The sequence below is a fragment of the Telmatherina bonti genome (assembly GCF_933228915.1).
Source record: "Telmatherina bonti genome assembly, chromosome: 12".
Lineage (NCBI taxonomy): Eukaryota > Metazoa > Chordata > Actinopteri > Atheriniformes > Telmatherinidae > Telmatherina > Telmatherina bonti.
In genome coordinates this window covers 31,493,318-31,519,620 of record NC_136610.1, presented here as the reverse complement: position 1 = coordinate 31,519,620, position 26,303 = coordinate 31,493,318, and the positions used below count along the sequence as shown (strand labels likewise).

The window sequence follows — 26,303 nt, the reverse complement described above, 5'->3', positions numbered from 1 at the left end:
AAGAGTGATTAAGATCTGATCTAATGTGGTCTAGGTTTCCAAGAATGAAGTGAAATCAACCTTTACACATGTGGCAAATCTCAGTGTTAATTATTTACATGTGTTGACGAAACTTAGAGAATTGAAACTGGAAAGATTTTGCCATGCATGAGAAATGAGAGGGTCCAACACTGGCTGTTACAGCTGCTACATAAGAGGTCAGTTTCCACTCATCTGAGCAGGGAAGTCAATACACAGCAGGCAGAAAAGAAGAAATTAATCCATTACTTTAAATTATGGCTCTCTGATTGCTTTTTAGTGCAACCCTTTGGCCCATAGTCTTTTATGAAAATAACTGCTTGAGCAAAAGTGAAACCCAAATTAAACTGGAATAACTTATTGAGACTAAATCATTTGCTGACATCTTGGCAACCCCCATTTAAAAAATCCCACCTGTACACCCACCAGACACCAACATTTATATCATTTCACTCACATCTGCATCAGTTTAACCTAAATTTCAACTGATTCATTATCTGATTACAATGATATTTCAGAGTTGTTAATTAACTATGTTCTTATTGTGCTAGTTTGAGCATAGTGTTTGTGTATCTTATTTGTGCACTAGCGATGCATTCAGTCAGTTAACAATACCTTGTTACACTTTCTCTCTATGTTTTATAATGGTAGATATTTTTCCCTTATTTTTCATTAGGTCACTGGCGTCTTTGTAGGCTTCTAGGTGGATTTCCTTTGTGCACCCAACTAAGCCAAGACATCGTTGTTTTGAATTCAGTGAGCCTGGCTTAGTTATTTATCCTGGATGTCAGAATCTCACTTTTGTTCAACAGAACCCTGGTTAAACAGTATCTAAATGTAAATAAATAACCTACTATAATGAGGTATATGACATGCATGCTGTAGGAGCTTTAGTATGACGTTTCTGGTGTCGTGCGCTAGATGACGCTGTGGACACGTAGTATTTACCAATAACTAGGCAAAGAAGAAGAAACAGCGCCGCTTAACTCACAGGCACGCCACTGCGCATGTGCATGAATAGCATAAGAACATGCTATTTTTCCCTTTTTCATAATTTCTGATATTTTTACTCTTTGTTAACTTAAAATGCCACCAAAAGGGAAAGGTGGCAAGGGTGGTAAAGGTTAGTGACTGACTTTTTATCTAAAATTAAGGACACATTTTTACGTTTTACATTAAAATGAACTAAATAACAGTCTGTAAGTTAGCATCTTAACATGTTTACATGCATTTGAACAATATGCACATTTCAGTCATCTTGTGTTGCGGCTTTTAATGGATGTATCAGTTGCTGTGCTCTGACGGTGTGGTGTTGAACTTCATTGCTGTGTAGGAGCTGCTTCAGGAAGTGCAGACGCTGACAAGAAAGAGAAAGCCCAAAAGGGTGGCACTTCTGTGAAGGTAAAGTTTCAGCCCAAACTGTCTAATAAGATGTCACTCATGTTTTAATGGGCTTAACAGAGATAAATATGAGGTTTAGATAGAAGCACATGAACGGAAGAGTATATTTATTAAAAGAAAAACAATCAAATTGAAGCAGTGACATAACCTTTATTTTTATCTTTAACTTTTCATCAGGATACGTTTTGATGAGAGAGTAGGATTTCTCAGGCACATCAAAGATTCTCCATGGAAGTGAGTCTCAGCCTTTAAGGTGGCCTACACATGCCAGGAGCAAAAAAAACATTTTCTTTTTGAGGCTGTTTAATTGTGGCCTTATCAGCTTTAAGTAAGCCTACCATAAAAGAAAAAAGATTGACAGAAAGGCCTGGTCAGTCATTACATTCCTCTCGGGCTTAAATTCTGAACCTTGCCCTAACTCCCCAAAGCAACCCCAGATCATATTGCTACCAATACGGACTTGCACAGGAGACACTATACATGATAGCTCCTGTACTTATTTGTTGCTCTTATTTCCCACATGAGCTCAGTACTCTGGAACAAGGTGGAGCTGCACTTATCAGAACAAATAATGTTATTTACTTTCTCCAGGATCCTGTCTTATGCTACCTAGAATATTAACTAATTCATTTATTTTTGCCGTGTTTTTTTCCCACCCTGATTAGCCTCAGTGATACGTGATTGGCTTAAGGCTATACAGCTGTTTAGTCCCAGTACCTTGTGTTCTCTTAACCGTGTGTGTTGAAATACTCTTCCTGTCATTATTAACCATTGCAGTTAATTTTTTCACCAAACATTTAAATAATAATTGATCATATTCATTCAGCCATGTTTTCTCCTCAGAGATGAAGGTTTATTTCTGTTGTTCCAGGTTTTAAGAATACATTGGACAGTTCTTTACCAAGTTAACTTAATTTTGGTTAGAAATTACGATTTACATTCATACAGAGAACTCTAACATGCTATACAGTCCTGTTCTTAAACTTTTTCAGTCCTGCATTTTTCACGCTTCTTTTTTTTGGCAATGTCGTGTGTAATATATTTTGCACAAAAGATCTGCTGTCAGGGTGGTTTCCAAATTGTTTACAATAAATACTAAAAGGTTCAAGTTAAACCCAACTATTGTTTGTTTGTGAAAGTCCACCTGTTCTGTGCCTTTCAGGTTCGGCACATCCTTTGTGAAAAGCATGGAAAATGCATGGAAGCAATGGAGAAGCTAAAGGCCGGAGTCCGTTTCAGTGAAGTAGCAACACAATACAGTGAAGATAAAGCCAGACAAGGAGTAAGCACGCACAATCTATTGTTCTGTTAGCTTTTACCACCTGCCTTTACTCTTATACTAGTTTCTATGGATCATGTGCTGACTGTGCTGGACACATTATTCTTGATTTCTCATATCAAATGATAAAATCCAGACTGATGAATAGACAATTATTTGTGAAAATCATGTCATTATTCACAGATGCATCTCAGCACAACACAGACAAAAGTCTATTGAGCTAAGTTATGTAGTGACACCACATAAAGTTTTGAGTTTTTGGAATCTTTGAAATGCAAGCAAAGTTTTTCCATTACGGTTTTTTTTTTTTTTTTTTATCCAGGGTGATCTGGGCTGGATGACACGAGGATCAATGGTTGGACCGTTCCAGGAGGCAGCATTCGCATTACCTGTTAGTACCATGGATAAACCTGTCTACACAGATCCTCCGGTCAAGACAAAGTTTGGGTATCACATCATTATGGTGGAGGGGAAAAAGTAACATGGATCAACTCCCCACTTTGTGTTCAACTCAAAAATTGTTTGCTCTACTGTGGCTTTTTTTTTTTTCTTGATACATTATGCGAAATGCTCAAGTAAAGAAATAGTCATGTCACATCTGTTTAAAAAGTACACTAACACTCGGATACCAGTCTGATAGAAATTTTTAAAAATGAGCTTTTTACATTAACCAAATTTTCCATGACAGTTTGCTACATTTGTGGACTTGGGACTGTAAAACGGCCTAATAAATTTATTTTCATTCATCTAATGTAAAATGTGTGTTTGGTTTGTGTGTGAATGAGAGTAAAAAAGAAATGTAGTTTATTTGCCTTCTTATTTCATAAAAAGGGAAATCTTTTTAAATTCTAGTCACTTTTCTCAGGTATTATGGGAAAAATTTATCTTTTCAGAGAGTGTAACTATTGATGTTTTAACGTAGTGGTGTTGAAGTGCAAACTGCAAAACTAATGATTATTTTATGTCAGAGTTGACAATTGATTATGTTGTGAAGTAAAAACAATACCCAACAAAGCCTAGGATGATGCAATCAAGTGTTATCTAATCAACAAGATTAGAGATCAAGGCGAAAAGAAACACTGCCAAGTCTCACAAAAAAGAAGCTTTAGACTAGGATTTGGTTTCAAAAAGTTAGGTTAATGTACTGTAGAACAGCAACCATCAGTCATGGTTCTTGAATACTTATGTCCTGTAGGTTTTAGGAGTTTTCCTGGAGAGCTTTGCAGCCATCTGCTGGGGTAATACCATCAGAACCAGAGACTTGAAGCGAATCAACAAACGGATCAAGAAAGCTGGTTCTGTGCTTGAAGTAACTCTGGAGCTGATGGTGCAAAGAAGAATGCTGCACAAGCTGATGAAGATGATGGAGGATTCTTCACACCCTCTCCAAAACACAGTGAAGAAACAAAGTGTGTTCAGTGAGAGGCTTCTTCAGGTCCGATGTAAGACTGAAAGATACAGAAGAACATTCCTGCCAGCAGCCATCAGCCTCTGGAACAAGAACTCCTCAAATTAATTATATACTACAATATTGTGTGTGTGTGTATGTATATATATATATATATATATATATATATGTATATATATGTATGTGTGTGTGTGTGTATACATATATAAAACAAAATATGAGCTGATGTGGATTTCAACGCGTAATTGTATTGTGGTATCTTCAGATAACATCGCACTATTGAATTAAACGTGGCTCGAGTCATGAGATGCATCAGTTTAACACCCGGACCACTAGGGGGCAGTGGCGTGCACTGTGCAGCACAGCTCCCATCAGGAAAAGACAGTTGACGTTGTTACGCCTTGCTAGATGATTGGCGAGGTAAGATGGCGGCGCCAGAGGAGCCAGAATTATCACAGGCGCAGACCGAAAAACTGCTTCAATTTCAGGTAGACAGCACAAGTTCCATATCAACACACGTCTCTTTGAAACTTCATGTGTTCATTTGTTGTCCCTGATTGCGAATCGCCGTGAACGGGTCGTGTCGTTTGTGTGTAAAACCCTTTTTTTCCAGAATCAACTTGGATAAGAATCATCAGTCCGAAACGTCAACTAGTCAGAGCTAGCATTAGCCATGCTAGCGAAAATTAGCTAAGCTAACTAACAAGTTAGCAGACTTCAAGGACTTAATTAGCGTAACGTTTGCCATATCGGTCCCATAAGCCTTCAGCTACTCCAAATGTGAAAACCAGTATCGTCTCGACTGTGATCTTTCTGTGTTTTTAACAATAGATTTGATTTTCATTGTTGCTCACTTACTATATGTTGGCTAAGTCCATTTTAGCAGAGCTGTCATTCTCAGGCTGGCAATGAAGTTTCGAGAACTCTTCATTGTGTTAGATATCTAAAATTATTGGATTAATATATGATAGTAAGACTTATTTAGCTTTTATTTGTCCTCAGTTACTCTGTCGTTTGGGTTTAGCTTAGATCTGCAGTTAGTTGAATAATTTCATTTCACTTTTGACATTAAGCTCAGATGAGACTATTTTCTTTCCATATTCACGCAGACGTGAAATAGCTACTCAATTCAATTAATTTTTATTTATATAGCGTCAAATCACGGCAATGCCATTTCAAGATGCTTTACAGACAGGAAAAAAAACATAATGAAAGCCAATATATTATAGCCTTTATAAGGAAACCAACAGATTGAGTTGAAGGGTCCAACTCAATCTCCCATCCTGAGCAAGCACACTGGCGACAGTGGGAAGGAAAAAACTCCCTTTTAACAGGAAGGAAACCTCTGGCAGAACCTGGCTCGAGGACAGGCAGCCATCTGCCTCTGCTGTGTGGGGGGGAAGAGGACAGAAAGACAACAGGAACTGCTACTCCCGGCCAAGGAGACCTGTTGAGACAGGAGACATACATGTTAATGATGCAACACTGTTATGGGGGGGGGGGGGGAATAAGAGAAAGAGATATACTAGTAGTATAGTAGTATATCTTTACCTACGTCTTTGTAATTTGTTAACAACCAGAACAAATTGGTACACATTACTATTGTACCACAAATACTTTGTAATGATTGATTACTTCACATTTTGTTTTCACACCATGACAATTTTCAGCTTCTGCAGTTGTCTTGGATCACATAAGTATGTGGCTTTCAGTTGATTGTTACCTAAAAAAAAAGTTAGTACCTTCGTGTTTACATGGGGCTAACAGTTTTGATCAGTACAATTTTTAACACCAGTCAAACTCTCTGACTGAAATAACACAGAAAACTACATTTGTTACACTACAGATCTATGATCTAAATTTCTTTTAGTAGGGTTATCAAGACTTGTGACCACATGAACATATTTTGGAGCATCAACTGCAAATGTTATGTTATATTTTATATCAAAATAAACCAAAAAAGAAAACAAGAATAAATAAATTAAATAGAAATACATGTCCAAAAAAACCCCAAAAGGTCCCACCCTAATATTTCTTTGGACAGTCATTAGCGTTGTTTATGCCACACAGTCAATATGGCATTATTTCAACAATCTACTGGAACGTCGCAAGATTTATTTCATCCAGTGTAAAGTTTTCACCATGATTTTGTATTGGTGATGGAAGTCAGACAACAGCAGAAAGTTTTTTTTCTAGCACATCGCAAAGATTCTCAGTCTAGACAAATGGCCAAGCCATGTGTAAAAGTGATGTCTGATGCTCCCTGAACCACTATTTCACAATTTTAGCTTGGTGAATTCTGTCAAGGTCATGGAATTTGCCTGAGCCATCAAGGTAGAAAATAATCCATTGAAGGGATAACCTGGTCATTCAGTATATTAAGGTAGTCAGCTGACCTCGTTCTTTGGGGACATAGTGTTGCAGAACCGAGACCTGACCAACTGCAGCAACCCCAGATCATAGCACTGCCCCCACAGGCTCGCACAGTAGGCACTATCCTTGATGGATACATGACTTCCTCTACCTTTAGTCTTACCCGAATGCCTCCATCGCTCGGGAACAGGGTAAATCTGGGTTCATCAGACCACATGACCCCCTTCCATTGTTCCAGAATCCAATCTTGATGCTCCAGGGCAAATTGAAGCCTTTTTTTCTTGTTAGTCTCACTGATTAGAGTTCTTATGGTCACACAACTGTTGACTCTCAATCAATTGAGTTTCCTTTGCAGTATGTGTGTGGAAAAGATCTTTGTTTTATTATTAAACATCACCTTAAGATCTACTGTTGTTCTTTGATTTGTTTCACCAAACATTTGAAATGATTGCAGATCAGGATTGTTTTATGACAAAATTTCTTCCTGGAAGATGGTAGTTCTTCACTGTCCTTCCAGTTTCGGTGATGCTTTGGGCAGTTCTTAACTTAGTTTTATTGGTTTCTGCAATGTCCTTGTATTTTTTTTTTTCTCTGCTTGATGACTGATGGTTTGACCCTTTTTAAACACACTAACTTCTTCAATGGGATGTCTTGACATGATTAAGAAACGAAAAACAGTTGGGGTTACATAACTTGTTGCCAGCAGAAAGATAATCACCCATGCAGTAATTATCCAATAGGGGGTCGGTACACTTTTACTTTTAGTCCAGGTGTCGATTATTTTTGCCTTTTCTTTTTTTTTTTTTCTTTTTTTTTTTTGCCAGACAGTTTACCTACAGAACTCTTAGCTGGACTGAAATTCACAGTTAACCTAATCTGATAATGCATTGGTTGCATTAACCTTCCAATCATTGTAGAAAATCCCAAGTTTGAGCAAGTGTTTCTACTTCTGTGAGGAGTTGGAGATCTTCTGTCTGACCGTATGCTCATGTCTAACAGGATTTGACCGGTTTGGAATCAATGGACCAATGTCGTCGAACATTAGAGCAGCATAATTGGAACATAGAGGTAAAGCCACATGACAAAGGCAACATTTTTATCTTGGCTGTATCACATGAATTATTCTGTATTGATTTTATCAACTAAGCTGTTGTTGTGGTTTGCAGAGATGCAGTGGTCTGATGCATTTGATGTTTGTTTTTCAGGCTGCAGTGCAAGACCGACTTAATGAGCAGGAAGGAGTTCCCAGTGTGTTTAACCCTCCACCATCCAGACCACTTCAAGTCAATACAGCAGACCATAGAGTATATAGTTACATCGTTTCAAGGCCACAGCCCAGGGTAGGTCTGCTTGATGTTTTTGCAACCACAATGCAATCCTGTCTTTTTTTAAAATATAATTTCTGTGAAACCAGAGTGACATACTTTACCTTTGTCTGTTTTTTTCCTTATAAAATATGCTTCTCAGACTGATAAGAATACAACTACTTCTACTTTAATGTGGTTTATTGGTGCTTCTTTTCAGGGATTACTAGGATGGAGTTACTACTTGATAATGCTACCATTCAGATTTACATATTACACACTCCTGGACATATTCAGGTAATTAAAACACATTGATTTCAACTTTTAATAGCTCGATGAGTAAATTACCATCATGCTGTCTTTTTTTTCCCCCCAAGGTTTGCCCTGCGGTTCATTCGGCCAGATCCTCGTGGCCGTGTGACGGACCCTGTTGGAGATGTTGTGTCTTTCATTCATAGTTTTAAGGAGAAGTATGGCCAGTCGCATCCCGTTTTTTACCAGGGGACGTACAGCCAGGTGAGTTAATTGATGGGAGATTACAAAACACTTCCTTTTTGGGTCTGCTGCCATGTGGAAATTCTCCCAGGAAAATAGTAACAATGGTCCTGTCATTTGCTTTGTTACTGTGACACATGTAGGCACTGAATGATGCCAAAAGGGAGCTCCGCTACCTATTAGTGTACCTTCACGGGGATGATCATCAAGACACAGACGAGTTTTGCCGGTACAGTCTTTAACTTTTTTTGTTTGTCATTTCAGTGTTGAGCGTATCTTTCATACTGCTTGTAGTCGGTCTATAGAGGTGCATCAGCCTGTTTGTTTTTTGTTAGAGGTTTTTATGGCGCATCATTTCTAGTTCATGATCATGTTTATATATAACTGGTATTTCTGGCCATGTGAATATGAGAAAACCTTTTCACTGGAAATATGTGTGTCCTGTATCTGCTCTGTCACTCTGTAGCAGCACATTATGTACAGAAGAGGTCATAACCTTCCTTAACACGCGAATGCTCTTTTGGGCATGTTCCACCAGCAAGCCTGAGGGCTACAGAGGTATGCAGACTTCAGTTTATTTATTTACTGTCAGTTTTACATGTAAATGTGAAAAAAAAATTGTTTTACTTGGTTTAAGGAACACTTAATTTATATAACATAACATTAACTTTTTTAATCAAGAATGAAAAATGTAACACCATCTGCTCATGCACAATAATATGATAATTTACCAGCTAAAACTGCAGAAAGGCCATGTTTTTATAGCAGTGTGATTCAGTGTGCTGTGTAGAGACATTGAAAGAAGAAAAAATGCATTTCATTTTTAAAATTCTTCTGTCATTTTTCTTTTTGGAAGTTGTTGCTCTTTTCCCATAACAAACTACTTGTTCTGCTTGCAGAACTTGTAAATAGTTCTACAACCTGCTTCAGTGTACTGTTACATGTAGCCGAACAGTTGAGATAATTTCAGACATAATATATATTTTAGTGTCCCAAGCATTGCGGGAGAACACCTACCCATTCCTAGCCATGATATTGCTGAAGGACCGGAAGATGACAGTGGTGGGCAGGCTGGAGGGTCTCATTCAGCCAGAGGATCTCATTAATCAGCTCACATTCATCATGGATGCCAACCAAACATATCTGATGTCAGAGCGCCTCGAACGGTACGTGAAATCAGGAAGTTTACTCAACCGTCAAAATCTTTTTACATTTAAAGGGAAGTTATTTATGATAATGGTTTTGTTTGAGTCCCAGAGTGTAAAAATTTCTCTCATAGTGACACTTTAAAACATTTAGATAACAGCCAGACTCTGTAATCTTTCCTTGCATAATTCACTGAAGCAGAGTTGTGTGGAAGAGTGATTGTGACTAATGAGGACTCGTGCCGACATAGTGTAATGTTGAGGTTTTCAGACCCCATCTAGTGACTTTCTTTCCAAAAAGTGACTAGCAACAAATTTAGAAATGTTTTCTGGTGTTTTTAGAGTCGGATGTGAAAGCATGTGTCCATAATGTATTTTAAATGAGCAGCACTGCCGCACATCCCCCTCCTGCATCCAGAAGCACTCAGAAGTATGAGGCTCAGTCCTCACACAGCAACAGTCCCACCTCCCAGTTGTAGGCAGAGCAGGAGGTGGTCACATCTGCTCCATGATCAGATTGAACACAAAAACATGCAAAGCTATTACTGTAGGGCTGTGGTGATATGCTCTTGTCCCGATTTGATTATGATTTTTTGGGTGCAGATTAGATTTTTATTGCGATTCTCACAATTCTTCAATATTTCTGATTTTTGTTGATTTAAAAAATAAAAAATGTAGAAAAACCTTTTTTTAAAATTTTATTTTAGTGAAGAAAAACGACACATTAGCTAGACCAGGGGTGGGCAACTCCGGTCCTCTAGGGCCGCAGTCCTACAAGTGTTGAGTTTCCCTGCTGCAACTCAGCTGCAGAAAATCAGTGGGTAATTAGCCTAGATTAGTGCAGTTGGATGTCAAGCTCCGCAGCAGTCTGCTAATCAAGTCTGATGTGAGTCAGCTGTGTTGCAGTAGGGAAACTCCCAACACTTGGAGGACTGCGGCCCTCGAGGACCGGGGCCCTCGAGGACCGGAGTTACCCAGCCCTGAGCTAGACCATCATTCTACTGCTATAATGCCCAAGAAGACAACTAAAATGATCAATGAAAACAATCACAATGACAAAAGTTTTTATAATGGATTATTTGTATTTTGGGGGGAAAAAAAATTAGCAAAAAAATTTATTTTAAAATTGTTAAGCAAATAAAAAAATCCCAAATATTTCATTTTTCTATTAGATTTTTCCACCCCTATAACTGGCTGATCCTGCCCTGACCTACCGTTAGAGATCGGTGTCTACTAATGAATAGTGCGAAAAAAAACATTTAAGTACTATAACATGCTGTAGACTCCAAAATAAAACCCAAACTACGCTTATTAAAAATTTAACTTAAACAAGAAAATATAGACAAGGTTTTTATTTCTAAATCATATTTAAAGTGTCCTATAGTTAATGTTGCTTCTCCTCCATGCGTCATCGTCTTATTACAACTATAAACCAGTTTGATTAGATGGTTCATGGAGAGTGTTTCTGTGTAGAAAACTATCCAACTTCAGTTAGCTACTCTGGTGTCAGTGGTGTTATGTCACTCATATTTATTATAAACACTGGATTTAAAGATTGCATCGCTTCACAAGCCAACCCAGTGCATTAGCTTGTTATGTACTCCCCCAGAAGCAAGAACTTTTTTCTAAAAGGTCATTTGTTCTCTCGACCCGGTTTGGGAGTTCTTGCAGCTTGTTCTCGTCACATCAGCTGATAAGAACTTGTTTTTGAGCAGAGTCAAAGAGCAGTTGTTGGAAAATTAAAGAGTGTTATTTGCAGAAAAGTGTGGGGAGTCATCATTTCCGTTGATGCTAAAGATTCAACAAGGCTGCACAGGTGGTTAAGGAATAGCTGGTTTAGGTGATGTGAAAATGTGTACAGCGCTGCCCCACCACTGTGAAATAACTAGGACAGTTGTATTTATCTTTACCCCATCGTAAAGAGGCTTCATGTATGACAAAATCAGACCAAATCTGACTTTTTGTTGCAGATTATGTTGCTTGTTGACATACCCATTCCTGTTTTGCCCTAAACAAAGAGGGGAAAAAGTATATATGTGTAGTAATTACATATTGTTTAAGGTCTCATGGTGAGTGTAAGAAAAAGATCTTTTCTGTAGAAAATTACCAAATTTATTTATTTTTCTTTAAAGCGAGGAGAGGAACCAGACCCAAGTGCTGAGGCAGCAGCAGGATGAAGCCTATCTCGCCTCCCTCCGTGCCGACCAGGAGAAGGAGAGAAAGAAACGAGAGGAGCAGGAGCAGCGAAGGCAAGAAGAGGAGAAAGTCCGACAAACTGCTCTTGCTGAGGAGCGGAGACGAAGAGTGGGTCTTGTATACCTCGTTTAAGCATATAATCACTCTAAAGATCTGCTTAACAAAAATCAAACTTGTGTTGTTACTTGTGACTCTAGACACTCGAGGAGGAGAAGGAGAGGAAGTCAGAATGTCTTCCTCCAGAGCCTCCTGCAGATGACCCAGAAAGTGTCAAAATAGTGTTTAAGCTGCCAAATGACACACGAGTAGAAAGACGATTCCTGTTTGGTCAGTCTCTGACAGTAAGTACTTCTGATAATCTCACCCTGACAAAGTCTTATACAGTAAACCTTTTACACCAGATAGGCCATACATCAGATGGTTGATTTGAGGGAATTGACAGTTTTATGTTTGACACACATTTTGCTCAGTAATAATTTTAAAACACTTGAACTATCATATACTGATAACATGTAGAAAACTCTCCCAGCCCAAATGATTCACTTGTTCACTCGGTTATTTTCCTTTCACAGGTAATATACGACTTCTTGTTCTCTTTGAAAGAAACTCCAGAGAAGTTTCAGATAGTTACAAACTTCCCTCGCAGAGTCTTGCCCTGCCTTCCGACTGAAGAGCAACCCAACCCACCCACGTTGAAAGAGGCGGGACTCAGCCGCTCCGAGGTCCTTTTTGTTCAGGACCTTACGGACGATTAATAGATGACATACCTCTTCTACAAGGAGAAAAGCCCAACCCACCCACCCCACATTCTCACCCACCCTTTTTTTTTTTATATTTTGTTAAATGGCCATCATACATAAGGGATCATTGAGTTAAAATCCTAACCTGGAAATTAAACCACCCTGCATCCAGTCCTTGTTTGGTTGTGTTTACAGGGTTCCCAATAGCCTGGAAAGTCTTGAATTTTATCAAATAAATATTTCTTGAAGTCCTTCCTTGAGCTCATCTTTACATTTCTGTGGAAACGTTTTTCCATTTTGTATTGGCCGCTGGTTAACTCTGGTTCTTCCTTTTCACTAACTCTAGCAGCGAGTGTTACTCAGCTGCATAACCTGGTTCAGAACTGTATCCCAAACTTGTCAACTAGGTAACTGAGGAAGATTTTAATGCTAAAATGCTATCATCACCAGACAAAGCATTGAGAAGTATGGATTTTGTGACGGTGTGAATGCTTTTTTTTTTTCTTTTTTCCTAAATTAGTCCTGTTTGGTCAACTTGTCCTAATTTAACCTTCCTTCTACCTGTATATCAAACTTCCTCCTGTGATAAACAAACCCAACTAAAGCATTCTGAATTTGATGATGCTGTGATTGTTAATCCATGTAGTGTGGAGAGAAAACCTACAACTCTTAAGGAGCAGGATGGTGGATTTGGACATAAATGGGAACCCTGTTTTTCTTAACGAGCCATTACCTGTACATAAGTTTAATATTTAAAATACCCCAACTTACCTTGCATATTGTTTTATTTTGGACTTATGTGTCATAAAATGACCAAATGCAGGTTTGTTACTATGTAAAGCAGACTGCCTCAAGCTCATGAAGTTCAAGCGTACAATATTTTACAAGCCACAGCTTTTACATGTGGCTTTATCTAGTATAGTACAAGTCTGCCCATAGTGTGCCTGTGGTTACTCATAGATGCCTGTTTTTGCCTGTAACATCTGAATGGGCTCATGTAAAGATGTAATTTTCCAAGTATAAATTAAAAACATTTTTAAAATGTGGCTTTGAGAATGTGAAACGCTTATATGTGCCAGATAAGCTGCTTTTTCTCTGCGCCAGGGTTCAGGGGTCGAGTCAACAATGAGGACAAAGTCATCAAGTTGAGTGGAGCGAGAATCGTGACTTCTTTCCATATAGTAATTTATGTCCATCTGAACCATCATGTAAGTGGTCAAATAAGAAACCTTTGATATTGGTATACATCATACATTTATTAGTGAACAACCCTCTCGAATCAGCCACAACAATTAAAAAAAAAGGGGAAAAAATGATTGCACTACTTGGTAAAGCATAACTAGCAACTTTCATTTAAAAAAAGTACAAATCTTAAAAATTTCAAACAGTATACAGATGTATATATAATACACTAACTAGTTATGTTAAATGCTACAAACAATATGATTCCAATGGAATGAAAAAATTATAACAATAAGAACCATTTCCTATATATAATATATATTAGCTGTTTTGTCCCCCCCTCCAATACAAACATGGGAAAAAAAATGAGGTAACTGTAAATGTGCAAGTACCAAAGCAAAATATCTGCCTAACACAGAACACATGCCCCTGGCTCTGTTGGTGGGTGGGTAATCTGGTGTTCAGGCGAGGACCCCTGGAGGCCAAGGAGAGTAAGAACAGTAAACCACTATCCCACCACAGTGAACAAAATAGAAAATAAAATCATTGGTAAACAATAAATGGCATCTACAGAGCAATCAATCACAAATCCTAAATAAACTTTAGCTGCTTATTGGAAAACATTTTTGCACCACACAAGCTGTGAGATTATTTATTAACTCTTAACAGAAAGACTACAAGACTCTATTCTCAGTTGTCATTAAAAATTAGCTCATTACCTAGGCCTTAATGGGAAGTTCTTTTCATTTAACAGGGTAGCTGGATATTGTCAATTAAATATTTAGTCAAAAAAGAATAGTGCTAACATTAACATGAATTAAGGTATCTATATGTGAACAATACATTTTAAGATATTGATACACTGAGAGCAAGAGCCTGATAGGCAGGTACAGTACTACACTGAAATAAGTATGACAACACTTTCTTTTTTAATCCCTTAAACTATATTGATCTTCACTGACATTGTTTAGGGGTATTGGTATAACATGCTTTAAGAATACATGGGATCCATGACAAACTATTGCATTCACGCAAGTGAGTTTTCATACCTAAAAGCAGAACATCTAGCACCTTTTCACTATGGCTTTTGATAAGACTACAGTAGTTTCAGAGCATGTAATTTTCAGTCGTTAGGGCAATAACAGTAACACAATGTAAGAAGGAATTTCTGGACTCAGGACCAGTTCATTTTTTTCTTCTTTTTTTTTTTTTCTCTCTATAAAATGAAGTTAGCGCAATAAAATCTTGTAGTCATTCAGTTCTATTACAAATGTGTGCAGTACAATGCATGGCAGTTATTAGCTGAGCATTAAGATTCAAACCTCCAGAACCCAAAGCCAACTAGAGCTAAAAAAAAATAAAATAAAATAAAAAATAAAAAATCAATTGGGATCCGGTTGACAAGCATGCATATTGTGCACCATTAAATAGGTCCCCACCAGATTTTGAGATATCCTCCACTAAAACACACTTTCCTTTTTTTAATTTTTATTTTCCTCTTTTTTTTTTTTTTGTTAGTTATTTTTTTCTTTTTTTCTAAGTCATGCAAACACCTCTGTAGTCGATTTAGGAGTGAGCTAGGTAGGATAGTGTGCACTGTTGGCACATTTAGAGATGGGATAACAACCGCTATGTCTGAACATGGTTGGAGTACAGAAACAAAAGTCAAACAAGTCTGAATAATACACTTGTAATGAGTTGCAATGTACATTGCTTCTTTTCAGTGAATATTGTTAACATATTTACTGATATCTTTTTCTTGCATGCCTGTCTTTAAATGGTGTAATACCTATATTTCAGACAAAACAGAATATTATAATTGATTACATTAAATTATTTATGGTCTAAGGGAAAGGACCAAACTAAATTCAGTTATACTCTTTTCATGGCATCCTTTCCATCTGAAATGGACTGTTCTCCTTTATTTTTATATACCGAGAGGCCCTGAGTGATATTTTTTTTTTCTTTTAAAACTTACAATATATGCCAGCGATTAGATATGTACACATAGGTTAATTCTCAAAGCTGTGGGTTTAACTCATTAAATGGCTTCTTTTTTTCTCTTGAAGGTGGCACACGTCAAAAGACTCACATTCACTTAAGAAACAAACAAAGAAAAAGGCAAGATTCCTTTACGCATAAGGGTAAAGGTTAAAACTGCCTGTTAGTGCTTACTGGGGCAGTTAAGAGACAAGAGTGAATCCAAAGCAAAAGTTCATTTGTTGCTCTTTTCCTCCAACGCCCCAGATATATCCTGTTTTTTTTCTAGTGTCAACACAAGCAGGGCAACAGAAGTCTTACAGTGTTTCTACACAACTGAATACCCCAGCTCTGCGTCATTTGAAGCTTGATCTGATCGCTGTGGAAAACAAGACAGCTGGTGTTAACGTGGAGCGTCACCAGTGACTTCTACAAGGGTTTTCAACATTCTTCTGTCTTCAAACGTTTATCTAAAAGCATCCACACTGAAGCTTTACATACAGTTGCTCTTTTACAACACCATTACCACTGGCCTAAAACAATGACCTGACCAAGATACCAGATTAAAACACATACCTCACACAACAATTGATAGTGCGCCAACTGTTTCCTTCAATGGATTTTCTCTTAAGGATAAAACCAATAAATAAAACACTTTAAAAAAAAGTGTTTAAAACAAATTAAAACGACAGTATTTTCAGGATTAGTAACAGGGTTGTGCTTGTCAAGGTCATAAAAAGGCAGATCTGAAATCTTTTAACAGTAGGCTATAGATGTATTTTGAATTTTGCTCACGAACAAAGAAATAGAAAGCCCAAGTCTCCCTAAAAGGGGAAGAAAATGTTAATTTAAAACTCACCACTCACTGCACATATTGCTTTCTGCACAGGCCTTCAGTCGGGGCTCTCCTGTTCTTAAACACAGTCGGGGTGTAACCACATGCTAGTCTTCCGTCACGGTGCTTTCTGAGTGAGCAAGCAGTTCTTTTTAGTATGCTTCTTTGTCTTTTCTTTTTCTTTAAATCGGATAATTTTGGTGGCAATGCTTGATTAAAATATTGCTAGTCTGAATCAAAAGTTCATGCAAATCCTAGCATGCTGCCCTGTATCCAGTGGTTACACAATGCATTGGCTCTGTGAACAGGACAAACATACACACACAATATGCACACAAACGCTTGCGCACGCACGCACACTTGCCAGAAGAACAATGCTGACATGGAGGGTGGATGTAGCACTTGTGCAGTTATTCCAGATGACCTCAAAAAGATGCAGCCTATTAATCCGTGACTGCCACCGAACAGATCTGTTCCAGAGTGGATTATCAGGGCCAGAAGATACCCTGCAGCTGCATGTCCCGTCACTTGCAGTCCATAAACTCAGGCTTAACAAATCTGCATGTAACACAGTAAATCACGCTTTCACAATAGCATTGGCAAAGTTGAAAAGAAATAAGGAGTAAAACTGTTAAAAAGGATTGATACATTATTGCAGAACATACATTATTAACAAGTCACTTTGCCAAACACTAACACAAACATGCATCTATGATGGTTAGGCGCCGCCTCCAAACACAGATACCCATGTTGAAGTATTACTTCTTCTGCTAATTGCACAGTGCCTATCATCCTCCAGGCTTCAGGCTCATCTCCTCCAAAGCTGGACTCCCACTTTTCATGAACACCTCAACCAAATCCACTAAATATTAATGAAACCCTGTAAACAAAAGCAGCAAATAATGCATTGTAGGGTCAAATCTTTGGAATCTGCAACAAGGGGGCAGAAAAAGAAGTGGCTGGCGATCCCAGAACTCTGGCTGTAGGCTGCAGTAGGCAGTGGGTTTCATGAGACTCAGACAATGAAGCACAGCAGAGGTACAACACACTCCAGAAAGGATCCTGGATTGCTTATTGTTTAGAGGGGCAGGAGTGGTGGGCTATTAAGCTATATTTACTGGAGGACGTGGGTTAGGTGGCAGGAGTCCCCAGCTTTGAGACAGACTCTGGCGTGTGCAGCTTTCCAGTTCAGCACTCGGAGACTGTTCTCACTCCACTTCCCGGTGTACATCCGAGGCATCGGCTCGGCAGATAGGACAAGTGCGATTGGTCTGGAGGACAAGTTGAAATAACGTTAAGTTTAAAAAAAAACAAAAAAAAAACATAAACCACAGTTTGTATCTACATAGATTTTTAATCAAAGTTCCTGATTCTATTAAAACTGATTTCAACTTACCTTTAACCATTTATCCACACACTTGGCGTGAAATTCATGGTTACAAGGTAATACCCGAAGTAGCTGCCTACACTCAAAGTCACTAAAGCACACAACACACCTGTGACAGAAAAAAAAAGTTAAAAAGACGTGGATCATTTGTAGTGTCAGAAAGAAATGTGATTCTAGGAAAAAATGACAAGAGGCTTACAGCGTTTGTTCAGATAGATGGTTCTCTGAGTTGAATCTGTAGGATGGAAGTTGCTCTATGTCTGCTTTTGTGAGTCCACGTGGTTTTGCTTCACCCAACCTTTCTGCCAAATTCAGCAATGCCTTGAGAGAAGGGAGATAATGTTGGTGATGAGTTTGTTAGAACACTTTATCCCAAAGACAGCAGAGTCAACGAGACACATAGGATATACTTTTTGTCCAATAAGCTACATGCAAACAACATTTTAATGAATAACTTTGTAATAAAAGATGTAGTCATTGGTGCTGCAGTAATTGTGCATGTCATTTTCTTTTTCTTTTATTGCACTTTTGCAGCTTTGCCATGTAAAGTTCCCATTGTGGGATCAATGAAGTCTTACCACATTCTAGTTTATCTATTCTAAAAATGAATGTGTGGGTTCATTTAGTCTTTAGATAATGCTTACCGACCTCACCAATGCTGTTGTAAAAGCATTACGGTTTAAACTCCAGTCCTCGAGGTATCCAGCAGGTTTTTGTTTTTTCCCCCTACCAACACAGCTGATTAAAATCATGGATCCAGAAGCTTCTTGTCAACCTCTTTATGAATTTCATTCAGGTGTGTTGGAGCATGGAGACAACTAAAACCTGATGGGTACCGACCCTCAAGGACTGGAGTTTGACACCTCTGGTTTAAGCCCTCAGACCAATGAGGACCAGTGTCCTGCAAGATTTTCCAAGTGCCCAAGCTGGAACACACCTGAGTCAGACAAGCTCTCCACATGTCTGCTAAATACAGATAGATTTTAATCAGGTGTGTTGGAGCAGGGGCACTTGGAAAGCCTGCAGGACACCAGCCCTTCGAGTACCAGGATTGAGGATCCCTGCTTTGGACCATTTGCAGGTTGCCTGGGTAAAATACATTTCCTAGGACAGAATAAAAGACTGCCTGCTCACATGTTGGGTGTAGTGTTAAGAAAATATTCACAAAGAGGACGGACCATTTCCAGGAAACATCCAGCTACAGAGAAGTGTCTGGATCTGCATCAGATCTGGAGCATTGACATGATGGAGTAAACGGGCAATGTGTACCTGGCAGTATTTCTTTTTTTTTCCCCAGTGAGCAAAGAAGTTAAAAATGCTTCAGCCTTTTCTTCACTTTTGGGAAAGTTTCTGGGCACCGGTCCAAAACAAAGCCTAACTTCTAACCCAGTGGTTTCCAGACCAATTTTTCTTGTGGATCCCTTCATGCGACTGCCAAAAAGCCATGGCCGACCACCTGCCCTGTGGTAAAACTATGTTTGACTTTTAGCTTTTACTAGCTAGCTTCTCATTCAGGCTGACCCATCCCCTGTGCTTGAATAAAACTTAAGTTAAAGTTACCACTGACATATCACCTTACATTTTATCCCTCTTTTTATTAATGACAAATAATCTGCAATGTGTTGCATCACAAAAACTATTTGAATGAAAAAAAAAAAATCAATGTTACGAGGATAGACATGAACAATTCCCCTTCCATAGTTCCACCAGCTCACTGATCTCATAAATCCTGCAGTCTGTTAGGAGTGTCAAAAGTCAGTTCTCCCAGGCTCCTGTCCTGCAGTTTTTGGATGTTTCCTGCTACAGCACACCTGAATCTGATTTATTGGTCACTGTGTAGAACTTGACAACAAGCTGCTGAAGAGAGCTAATTTCATTTAAATCAGCTGTGTCGAAGCAAGGGCAAACTCAACCCACAGGACGGTGGCTCACAAGGACCAGAGTTGATTGGATGTATATGCTGTGGCCTGCAAAGTAGCTTTTTTTTCCTTAAACTAAGGATATACATTATAAAATATTGTTGTACATCAGACTCGGATGATCACCATTTATTCACTTTAGGACCCGGTTTCTAAAGCTGCGATGTCAGGTCCGCATGACTAAAACATCCACATAATGATAAACCATAGCAAATACACCTTTACCTGTGTCTGTATGAACATGGCCTACAGGTTGGAGACAACTACTCTGAACCATTTTTACAAATGTGATTCAGGTATATCTAAATTTTGCTCTCCTGCTACACGTGGCAGTGTGATTGAGCTGATTTAAACACAGAAAAAAGGAAAGTGATTCACAAGTGATCACTTGAAACACATCTGAAGATGCATTTTAATGACAGATGTGAAGAGAGACACATCTGTGACACAAAATGGAAATTAATAACATTGAGTCTTGACATGTTATGTTCTGTCCACCAGTTAATAAAGTCACTAACTTCATAGTTCTCCATCTCCACATCATCCACATCCAGGTCTAAGCTGATGGCTGGACCCACTGCGGTTGGAGGCACGGGAAGCATTGACCTGAACAGAAAACAAGGCATTGTCTTATGAGCAAAAACTGTATCATGATGGCAGCTTTACCAAGTAGGTGACATGCCGTGCAAATCTAAGTAATATCTAGTAACTACATTCAATTTCATTTCAATACTGGATATACAAGATGGAAAAGCCAGTTTACTGCCACATAACCAACATCTACTGCACAGTTACATTAAACACTCAGACCACATCAGCCAATAAATTAGAGGCAAGTAACTGACCACATAGATGAGAAAATAGCTAAAGAAAATAGGAATATGACCTCAGCTGAATAAGAAATGGAAGAAGTGGGATTTCAAGATCCCAAAGCTGCAGTGCTGAAGCAGATAATAATAATAACAATGACTAATAATAATATTCACTAACTGTGTTAGTAACTAGGGAGGATCACATGACTGCTTCTTTCACGCAAATCAACTCCATCAATTTTCTTGTGAATGTATTTGCTCCACTTCACAAACAAGGTGCTTTTACTGCAAGTGCTTACAAGAAGTAAGGGAGGAAGCCGGGGTAGTAAGACGGTGGGGGAGGAGGCGGGGGAAGAGGCTGCTGCAGCCGATATCTCTGTCCATTCACTCGCCGTGGCAGCACATTGGGATATGGCTGGAGAGAGAGAAAAACAAAACAGATCAAGAGCAAATCCTCTGATCATCAGGGGCTCTCTGCCTGAAACTAAAACAATTCAAGACATAACAGCAAGAACACTTTTACAGTAATGTGACAACTTTGATGCCAAGTGATGCTGAGCATTCAAATTACTTCAACTAGGCTTCGTCAACTTGTGCTCGAGAAAGTCCAGCTTTTGATAAAGGCTCAAAATGAATATCTGAGCTGTCAAAAAATTTGTACGAACAATATTCTCTGACATGATCCAAAGTTTACAGTTAAAACGTAACCAAGGAAAATTCAGTTTATCAAGGTATTTTATTCAACTCTGCAATTAAACAAGCCGTTCTCAGCTTTGTTTCATCTTACTTATTTTGTTTTAAATAAATAAATAAGCTTTACAGTAAAAAAGCAAAACACTGTTTGAAAAGACGCTGTTTCGTTTATGACCACCAACAGCTCTTTTGTTCCTTTGCGCTGATGTCCATCAATTATTCTATATTAAATTGTAGCTTCCTGAATAAATAATTTAAATTTTTTATTGTTCCAAACTGAAATCAATTCATTAACATTGTAAAGTTAAGTAGTTTAATCAAAACAAGTCAAATAAAACTGCAGGTAAAATAGTTTACTCATCTACTTAACTTCAGTTTTACTCAACTAATCACCCTTTGTTACAAGAAACATATTGGGTAAGAAACAATCATGCCCCTGAATAGTTGCTCAAGTATCTTTCAGCATGTTGAAGAAAAAAAAAAAAAAAAAAAAAAGCCCAAAATGCCCCAGTGCAGCTGCTGAGAGGCAGCTTGAGAGCATGGATGTAACAGACATCCTCCATCTCTGAATGTATGTCACTGAATGGGTGTGAAATAGGTTGTGCTAAAAAAAGTTACTGTCAATTTCCACTTGGAAAATAGAGATCTGATGATGTCTGACAGGCTGGCTCACCACTCCGAAGGGAAGCTCCTGGTGCAAAGGCTCTTGAGGAAGATACTGTAGGGGCAGTGAAGGAGGCAGCGCTGGTGGGTGATGAGAGGGAGGGTAGGAGAAGCTGCTTAATGGGTGCTGGTCCCCTCTTAGGTCAACTTCATTCTCTACCCTCTGTAGAGGCTAGCGGGACAGACAGTCTGCTGTTAGACTCAATGCTAACATGCTGGTCAACAAGTTTTTTGGTTTTTTAAAAATTTTTTTAATAATGATGACACATATAAACTGAATGACTTACCATGCGTGGGTGCTGAGGCTGTAAAGGGACAAACTGGCTCAAAGGAGTAAGGTGCGGCGGCTGGTGAGGGGGTACAGACGGGGTAGGGTGCAATACAAAATGTTCGCTGGAGATCAGGGGTGGAAAGGCTTGATAAGACACAGGTATGTGCTGCATGGTGCATGCCTGTATGAGCTGAGAAACGAGGAAAACAACACAAAAGTAGACATATTTAAGTTAATCAAACACAAAACTCTGAAGAAGCCTTCACTTATCCAAATACATATTTCTCCTAACATTCCCAACAAGGCAGCTAGAACGAATGCATGTTGTAAGCATGTAGTGAATAGAAGCGATGCACTGCATAAAACACCACTGACAGCACTGCCACAAGACCAGTCTGATAAATAAAATAATCATTTCTGCAACACCAAACACTACTTGTGCACTTAAACGAGCAAAAAACAACAACTACATGTTGCTTAGCTTTTACAAATTACTCTGCCAACATGGAGGCTAAATTACAACACCAAGCTGCTAGTTGGTCATGAACAGTGACAAATTGCATGGCTGGTATGGTGTGCTACATGGATGCCACTGACATTTAAGCTCTTCCTTTTCAAACTCACAGGAGGAGGAAGGCAGCAGAGCAGAGAGAGCTGTCCACTGAACATTACCGAGCATGCTGGGAGCTGCTGAGTGTTGCACCCTGGAAGAGGCTGCCCGGTGTGGATGGGAAATCCATGGGTTGTCACCGTCGTAACAGTGTATGATATCGGGACTGATCCTTGGTGCATCTTTTAAGGAAAGAGGTGTGAAGGAAAGCAAGTTAATTCCATAAATTGCCTAAAAGAGAAGCCTTTGTCATGGAAACAAATGATGGCACACTAACACATTATTTATTCTTAAATGTACGTGTTACAAAGGAATGCAGATGGGCAGGCAAAACAGGAAATCACATTAAATAAAAGAAGAGATCACCAGTAAGGTGTTCTGCTACCTGGTCATGTAGATCCACCATGATGGGGTTCTGCTGGGGCAGGTGAGCAGCAGGGTGAAGCATGCGTGGTGCTGTGCTGGTGTGGCTGTACTGTCTGGACTCATCTAAAGGAACCTGTTGGTGATGTTGGGAGAAGAAGAGATGATGGAAGTTCTCATCCTGGACCGGGGAATTGTGCAGCACAGGTCGGTCTCGTCTGCCCCACTGGCGTCTCACTGGTGGGCTTTGGGATCACACAGAAAAAAATATTGTTCATTTCTACTGACTGTTAGATACAGGATCCACTAACATTTTAATAGGTTGAAATGGACAGTTAAATTACATCCCTAAGTTGACTTCTCAGTTATATCAACATAGTGTTTTTAACTACAAGTTGTACTACTTTTAAATATATATAATTAATATAAAGTAGTTTTAAAGAAATTGTTTAATCATTCAACATGTCTATTACGACATGACAATAGTAAGAGGTAGTGGAGGAACAGAGTGGTATTATGAAAGCTTATCTGTTTTCCAAAAGAAATATAAATTGTTTTTTTTTGTTTTTGACAAATTTTGAGTTTCAGAGTAGAAATTAACTTATTTTTGTCAGCTGTTTATCATTAGGAAAAGGCAGCAACTTAAAACAGCAGAAATCACCCAGAACAAACCAGATTTATTGTGCAATGTGTCATTTACGATACTAAAGCATTCATCTTTCCTGAAAAAAGCTCATTAGAATGAATCTCTCCAGAAAAATATAAACCAGAACTGCATATTCTGGTTAATATTGATGTCTAAGCAATAAACAAGACTAGATATGTTGGTAAAATAATTTACCTATTTAATACTACAATATTATTTGATGTCAATACAACCCTGCTGCGCTGGTTTCAATCACATGCTGATTTCCCTGGCATTTGTTTCTACATTCTGGATCTGTGTGAGGACACCAACGTATATGCTGATAGACATGCTGTGTCCATAAATAAATTTGGGCGGGGAACCCTGGTTGTCAAGTGCCGCAGACCTGTAGGTTTCTGATGACTCCCTGTTCCGACACATTTAAGCCATATTAAACAGCTTGTCAAGTTTTGCACAGGGAAACATATAAAACCTGCTGGACTGCAGCCCTCAAGAACCAGGGTTCTTCACCACTAGTATAGATGGTGTTTGGACTACTAGCTACCTAGCCTTTGAGGTAATGATGAGGAACTACTGAAATATATATACTTTTTTTTTAACAGGAAGTATGTGGACAAACACAAAATCTTAGAGGAAAACTGTTTTTCAAATACCATAGTATCATACCATTGTACTTATTAGATATTTTCAATGCTGGGCGTGAGAAACATATTTAATTTTCTCATGTTTCCTGTGTTAAACGACAATAAATGAACCTTGACTTTGATTGACATTACCCCAAAACATCATTAGAAAACATTTTGGCCAAGTTAACAAATTCCTGTAACAGACCCTAACTGTACACACACTAATTGTATTTATATGTTATATCCATTAATGCATATATTTCTTTATGTTAAACAGTATGTAGAATATATTACATTTGTATACTATCTGTTCCTAATTTTTACTCTATATACAGAAATGTGTATCTTTCATTTTTAACTTGCAGCTAATTCACACAACTTGCTACACTATTATGCAGCAAAATAACTCAAAAGTTAAAGAAGAAACAAAAAATGTCCTGATGTGAAATATTTAAAAGCTTCACCTTCTCCTGAGATGCACTGGGGCGTTGCAGGGCTCTCCAAGGAACCTCCTCGGGTTTAAGGGGGCTGTTGGTGGCAGCCTATTTACTGCTATTTCCCATGGTCGCATTGGTGACGTCGTGCAGACGAGTCACAATCTGGGAAAGGAAACCTTACAGTGGAGGCACTTGTATGTTGCCTCTGATTGTCTTAATCCTGTGAAAACACAAAAACTGAAAAATTAACAACTTGCTCTTTGTATTTCCTGTCAATCAATAAAGCGCATTGGCTAGTCATTATAAACAGTTATGAGGTCAACAAAATCAAAGTGACTGCTCTAAATGATAACACTTGGATGAAAAACAGCTTATCAAGGTTGGCAAATGTGAAATTTCTTCTCTTTATTCCAAGTTTCCTGAAACCAGAAGAACTTTACAGAGAAAGCAAAATGCTTAAATCCATACTACTTGTTGCGAATGGATTAGATTACTGTTTTATTCCTGCATCAGACAGCATTGTCATAAACAAAATAGAATTAAAAAAAAAGGACCAATAAACCAGTTCCATATTTATATATATATATATAAAATATATATATTATTTATATATATACAAATATATATATATATGTACACATACATACATATATATATATATATATATATATATATAGTGTGTATGTATATATACACACACACAGTTGTGCTCATATGTATTCACACCCTTTCATTAAAGGCTGAATTTACAACAGTCACTCAAATAATTGGAGAATTTAAAAAGTAACAATAGCTAAAAATTTGCTAAAATATAATTTAGTAATATAAGACACTGTCTTTTCATTTAATTGTGTTGAAGAAAGAAAAAAATGTATTGGTCCTGGACAAATCAGAGCAATTTTCTGTTGAACAGTGGGACAAAATACCCGTAAACAGGTGCAGAAGTCTGACTGAGAGGAACAGAAAACACCTGACTGTAGCGAAAACAATAAAGAACTGTTCCAGAAAATATTAGTTTATGAGTGATGTAATATGTAATAAATTATCTTATTTGTTTGCTTTTTAAACAAAAATATTTCGATTGAACCAAAATTAGAAAATAATGTAATGATTTTCATAACATTTTTTATTTATTACTTTAGTCAATTTCATCCTATTTTACAGGCAGCTACTTTTTTCCTTTTTTAATGAAAGGGTATGAATAAATATGAGTAAAACTGTATATACACCCCTATAATATACAAAAACATACAGCATTCGTTTAGTCTGTGCCTAACTAGACCATAAAGGTGTTTGTACACTACTTTTATACGTGTAACAAAAGAAACAGGAACATTTCCAATCTGGCAACACGTGTAACTATGCAATAACCTATTTGATAGCATTACAATTACCTAACTATTACATGTGCAAATAACCTATACAAGTTGAAAATTGTTAATTGAGACGTGTTAAACATCCCGTGTGATTAACGCTACGGAATAAATAGGGGTCGCTGTCGTCTGCCTGAACAAAAACAT

At 38.1% G+C, this 26,303-nt stretch overlaps 3 protein-coding genes across 3 annotated transcripts; 2 read left to right on the top strand and 1 right to left on the bottom strand.

Moving 5' to 3' along the window:
- The first annotated feature begins 1,006 nt into the window (after nt 1–1,006).
- On the top strand, nt 1,007–3,438 carry pin4 (protein (peptidylprolyl cis/trans isomerase) NIMA-interacting, 4 (parvulin)). The gene is made up of 4 exons (XM_079249601.1): nt 1,007–1,141; nt 1,352–1,419; nt 2,582–2,701; nt 3,021–3,438. The coding sequence occupies exons 1-4, from the start codon at nt 1,105–1,107 to the stop codon at nt 3,177–3,179; spliced, it is 384 nt and encodes a 127-aa protein (XP_079105727.1). The 5' UTR covers nt 1,007–1,104; the 3' UTR covers nt 3,180–3,438.
- A 1,081-nt stretch (nt 3,439–4,519) lies between these two features.
- On the top strand, nt 4,520–13,372 carry faf2 (Fas associated factor family member 2). The gene is made up of 11 exons (XM_079250387.1): nt 4,520–4,594; nt 7,479–7,547; nt 7,685–7,819; nt 8,004–8,080; nt 8,161–8,299; nt 8,422–8,507; nt 8,745–8,836; nt 9,267–9,444; nt 11,556–11,727; nt 11,817–11,960; nt 12,192–13,372. Exons 1-11 carry the CDS (start codon nt 4,532–4,534, stop codon nt 12,372–12,374), a joined length of 1,338 nt encoding a protein of 445 aa, XP_079106513.1. The 5' UTR covers nt 4,520–4,531; the 3' UTR covers nt 12,375–13,372.
- Nucleotides 13,373–17,291: 3,919 nt separating this feature from the next.
- rnf44 (ring finger protein 44) lies at nt 17,292–24,920 on the bottom strand. The gene is made up of 10 exons (XM_079250379.1): nt 24,811–24,920; nt 23,097–23,319; nt 22,726–22,893; nt 22,118–22,291; nt 21,841–22,002; nt 20,774–20,889; nt 20,181–20,268; nt 17,943–18,064; nt 17,753–17,852; nt 17,292–17,627 (listed from the first exon to the last, which is right to left on the bottom strand). Exons 1-10 carry the CDS (start codon nt 24,915–24,917, stop codon nt 17,565–17,567), a joined length of 1,323 nt encoding a protein of 440 aa, XP_079106505.1. The 5' UTR covers nt 24,918–24,920; the 3' UTR covers nt 17,292–17,564.
- Between the last annotated feature and the right edge of the window lie 1,383 nt (nt 24,921–26,303).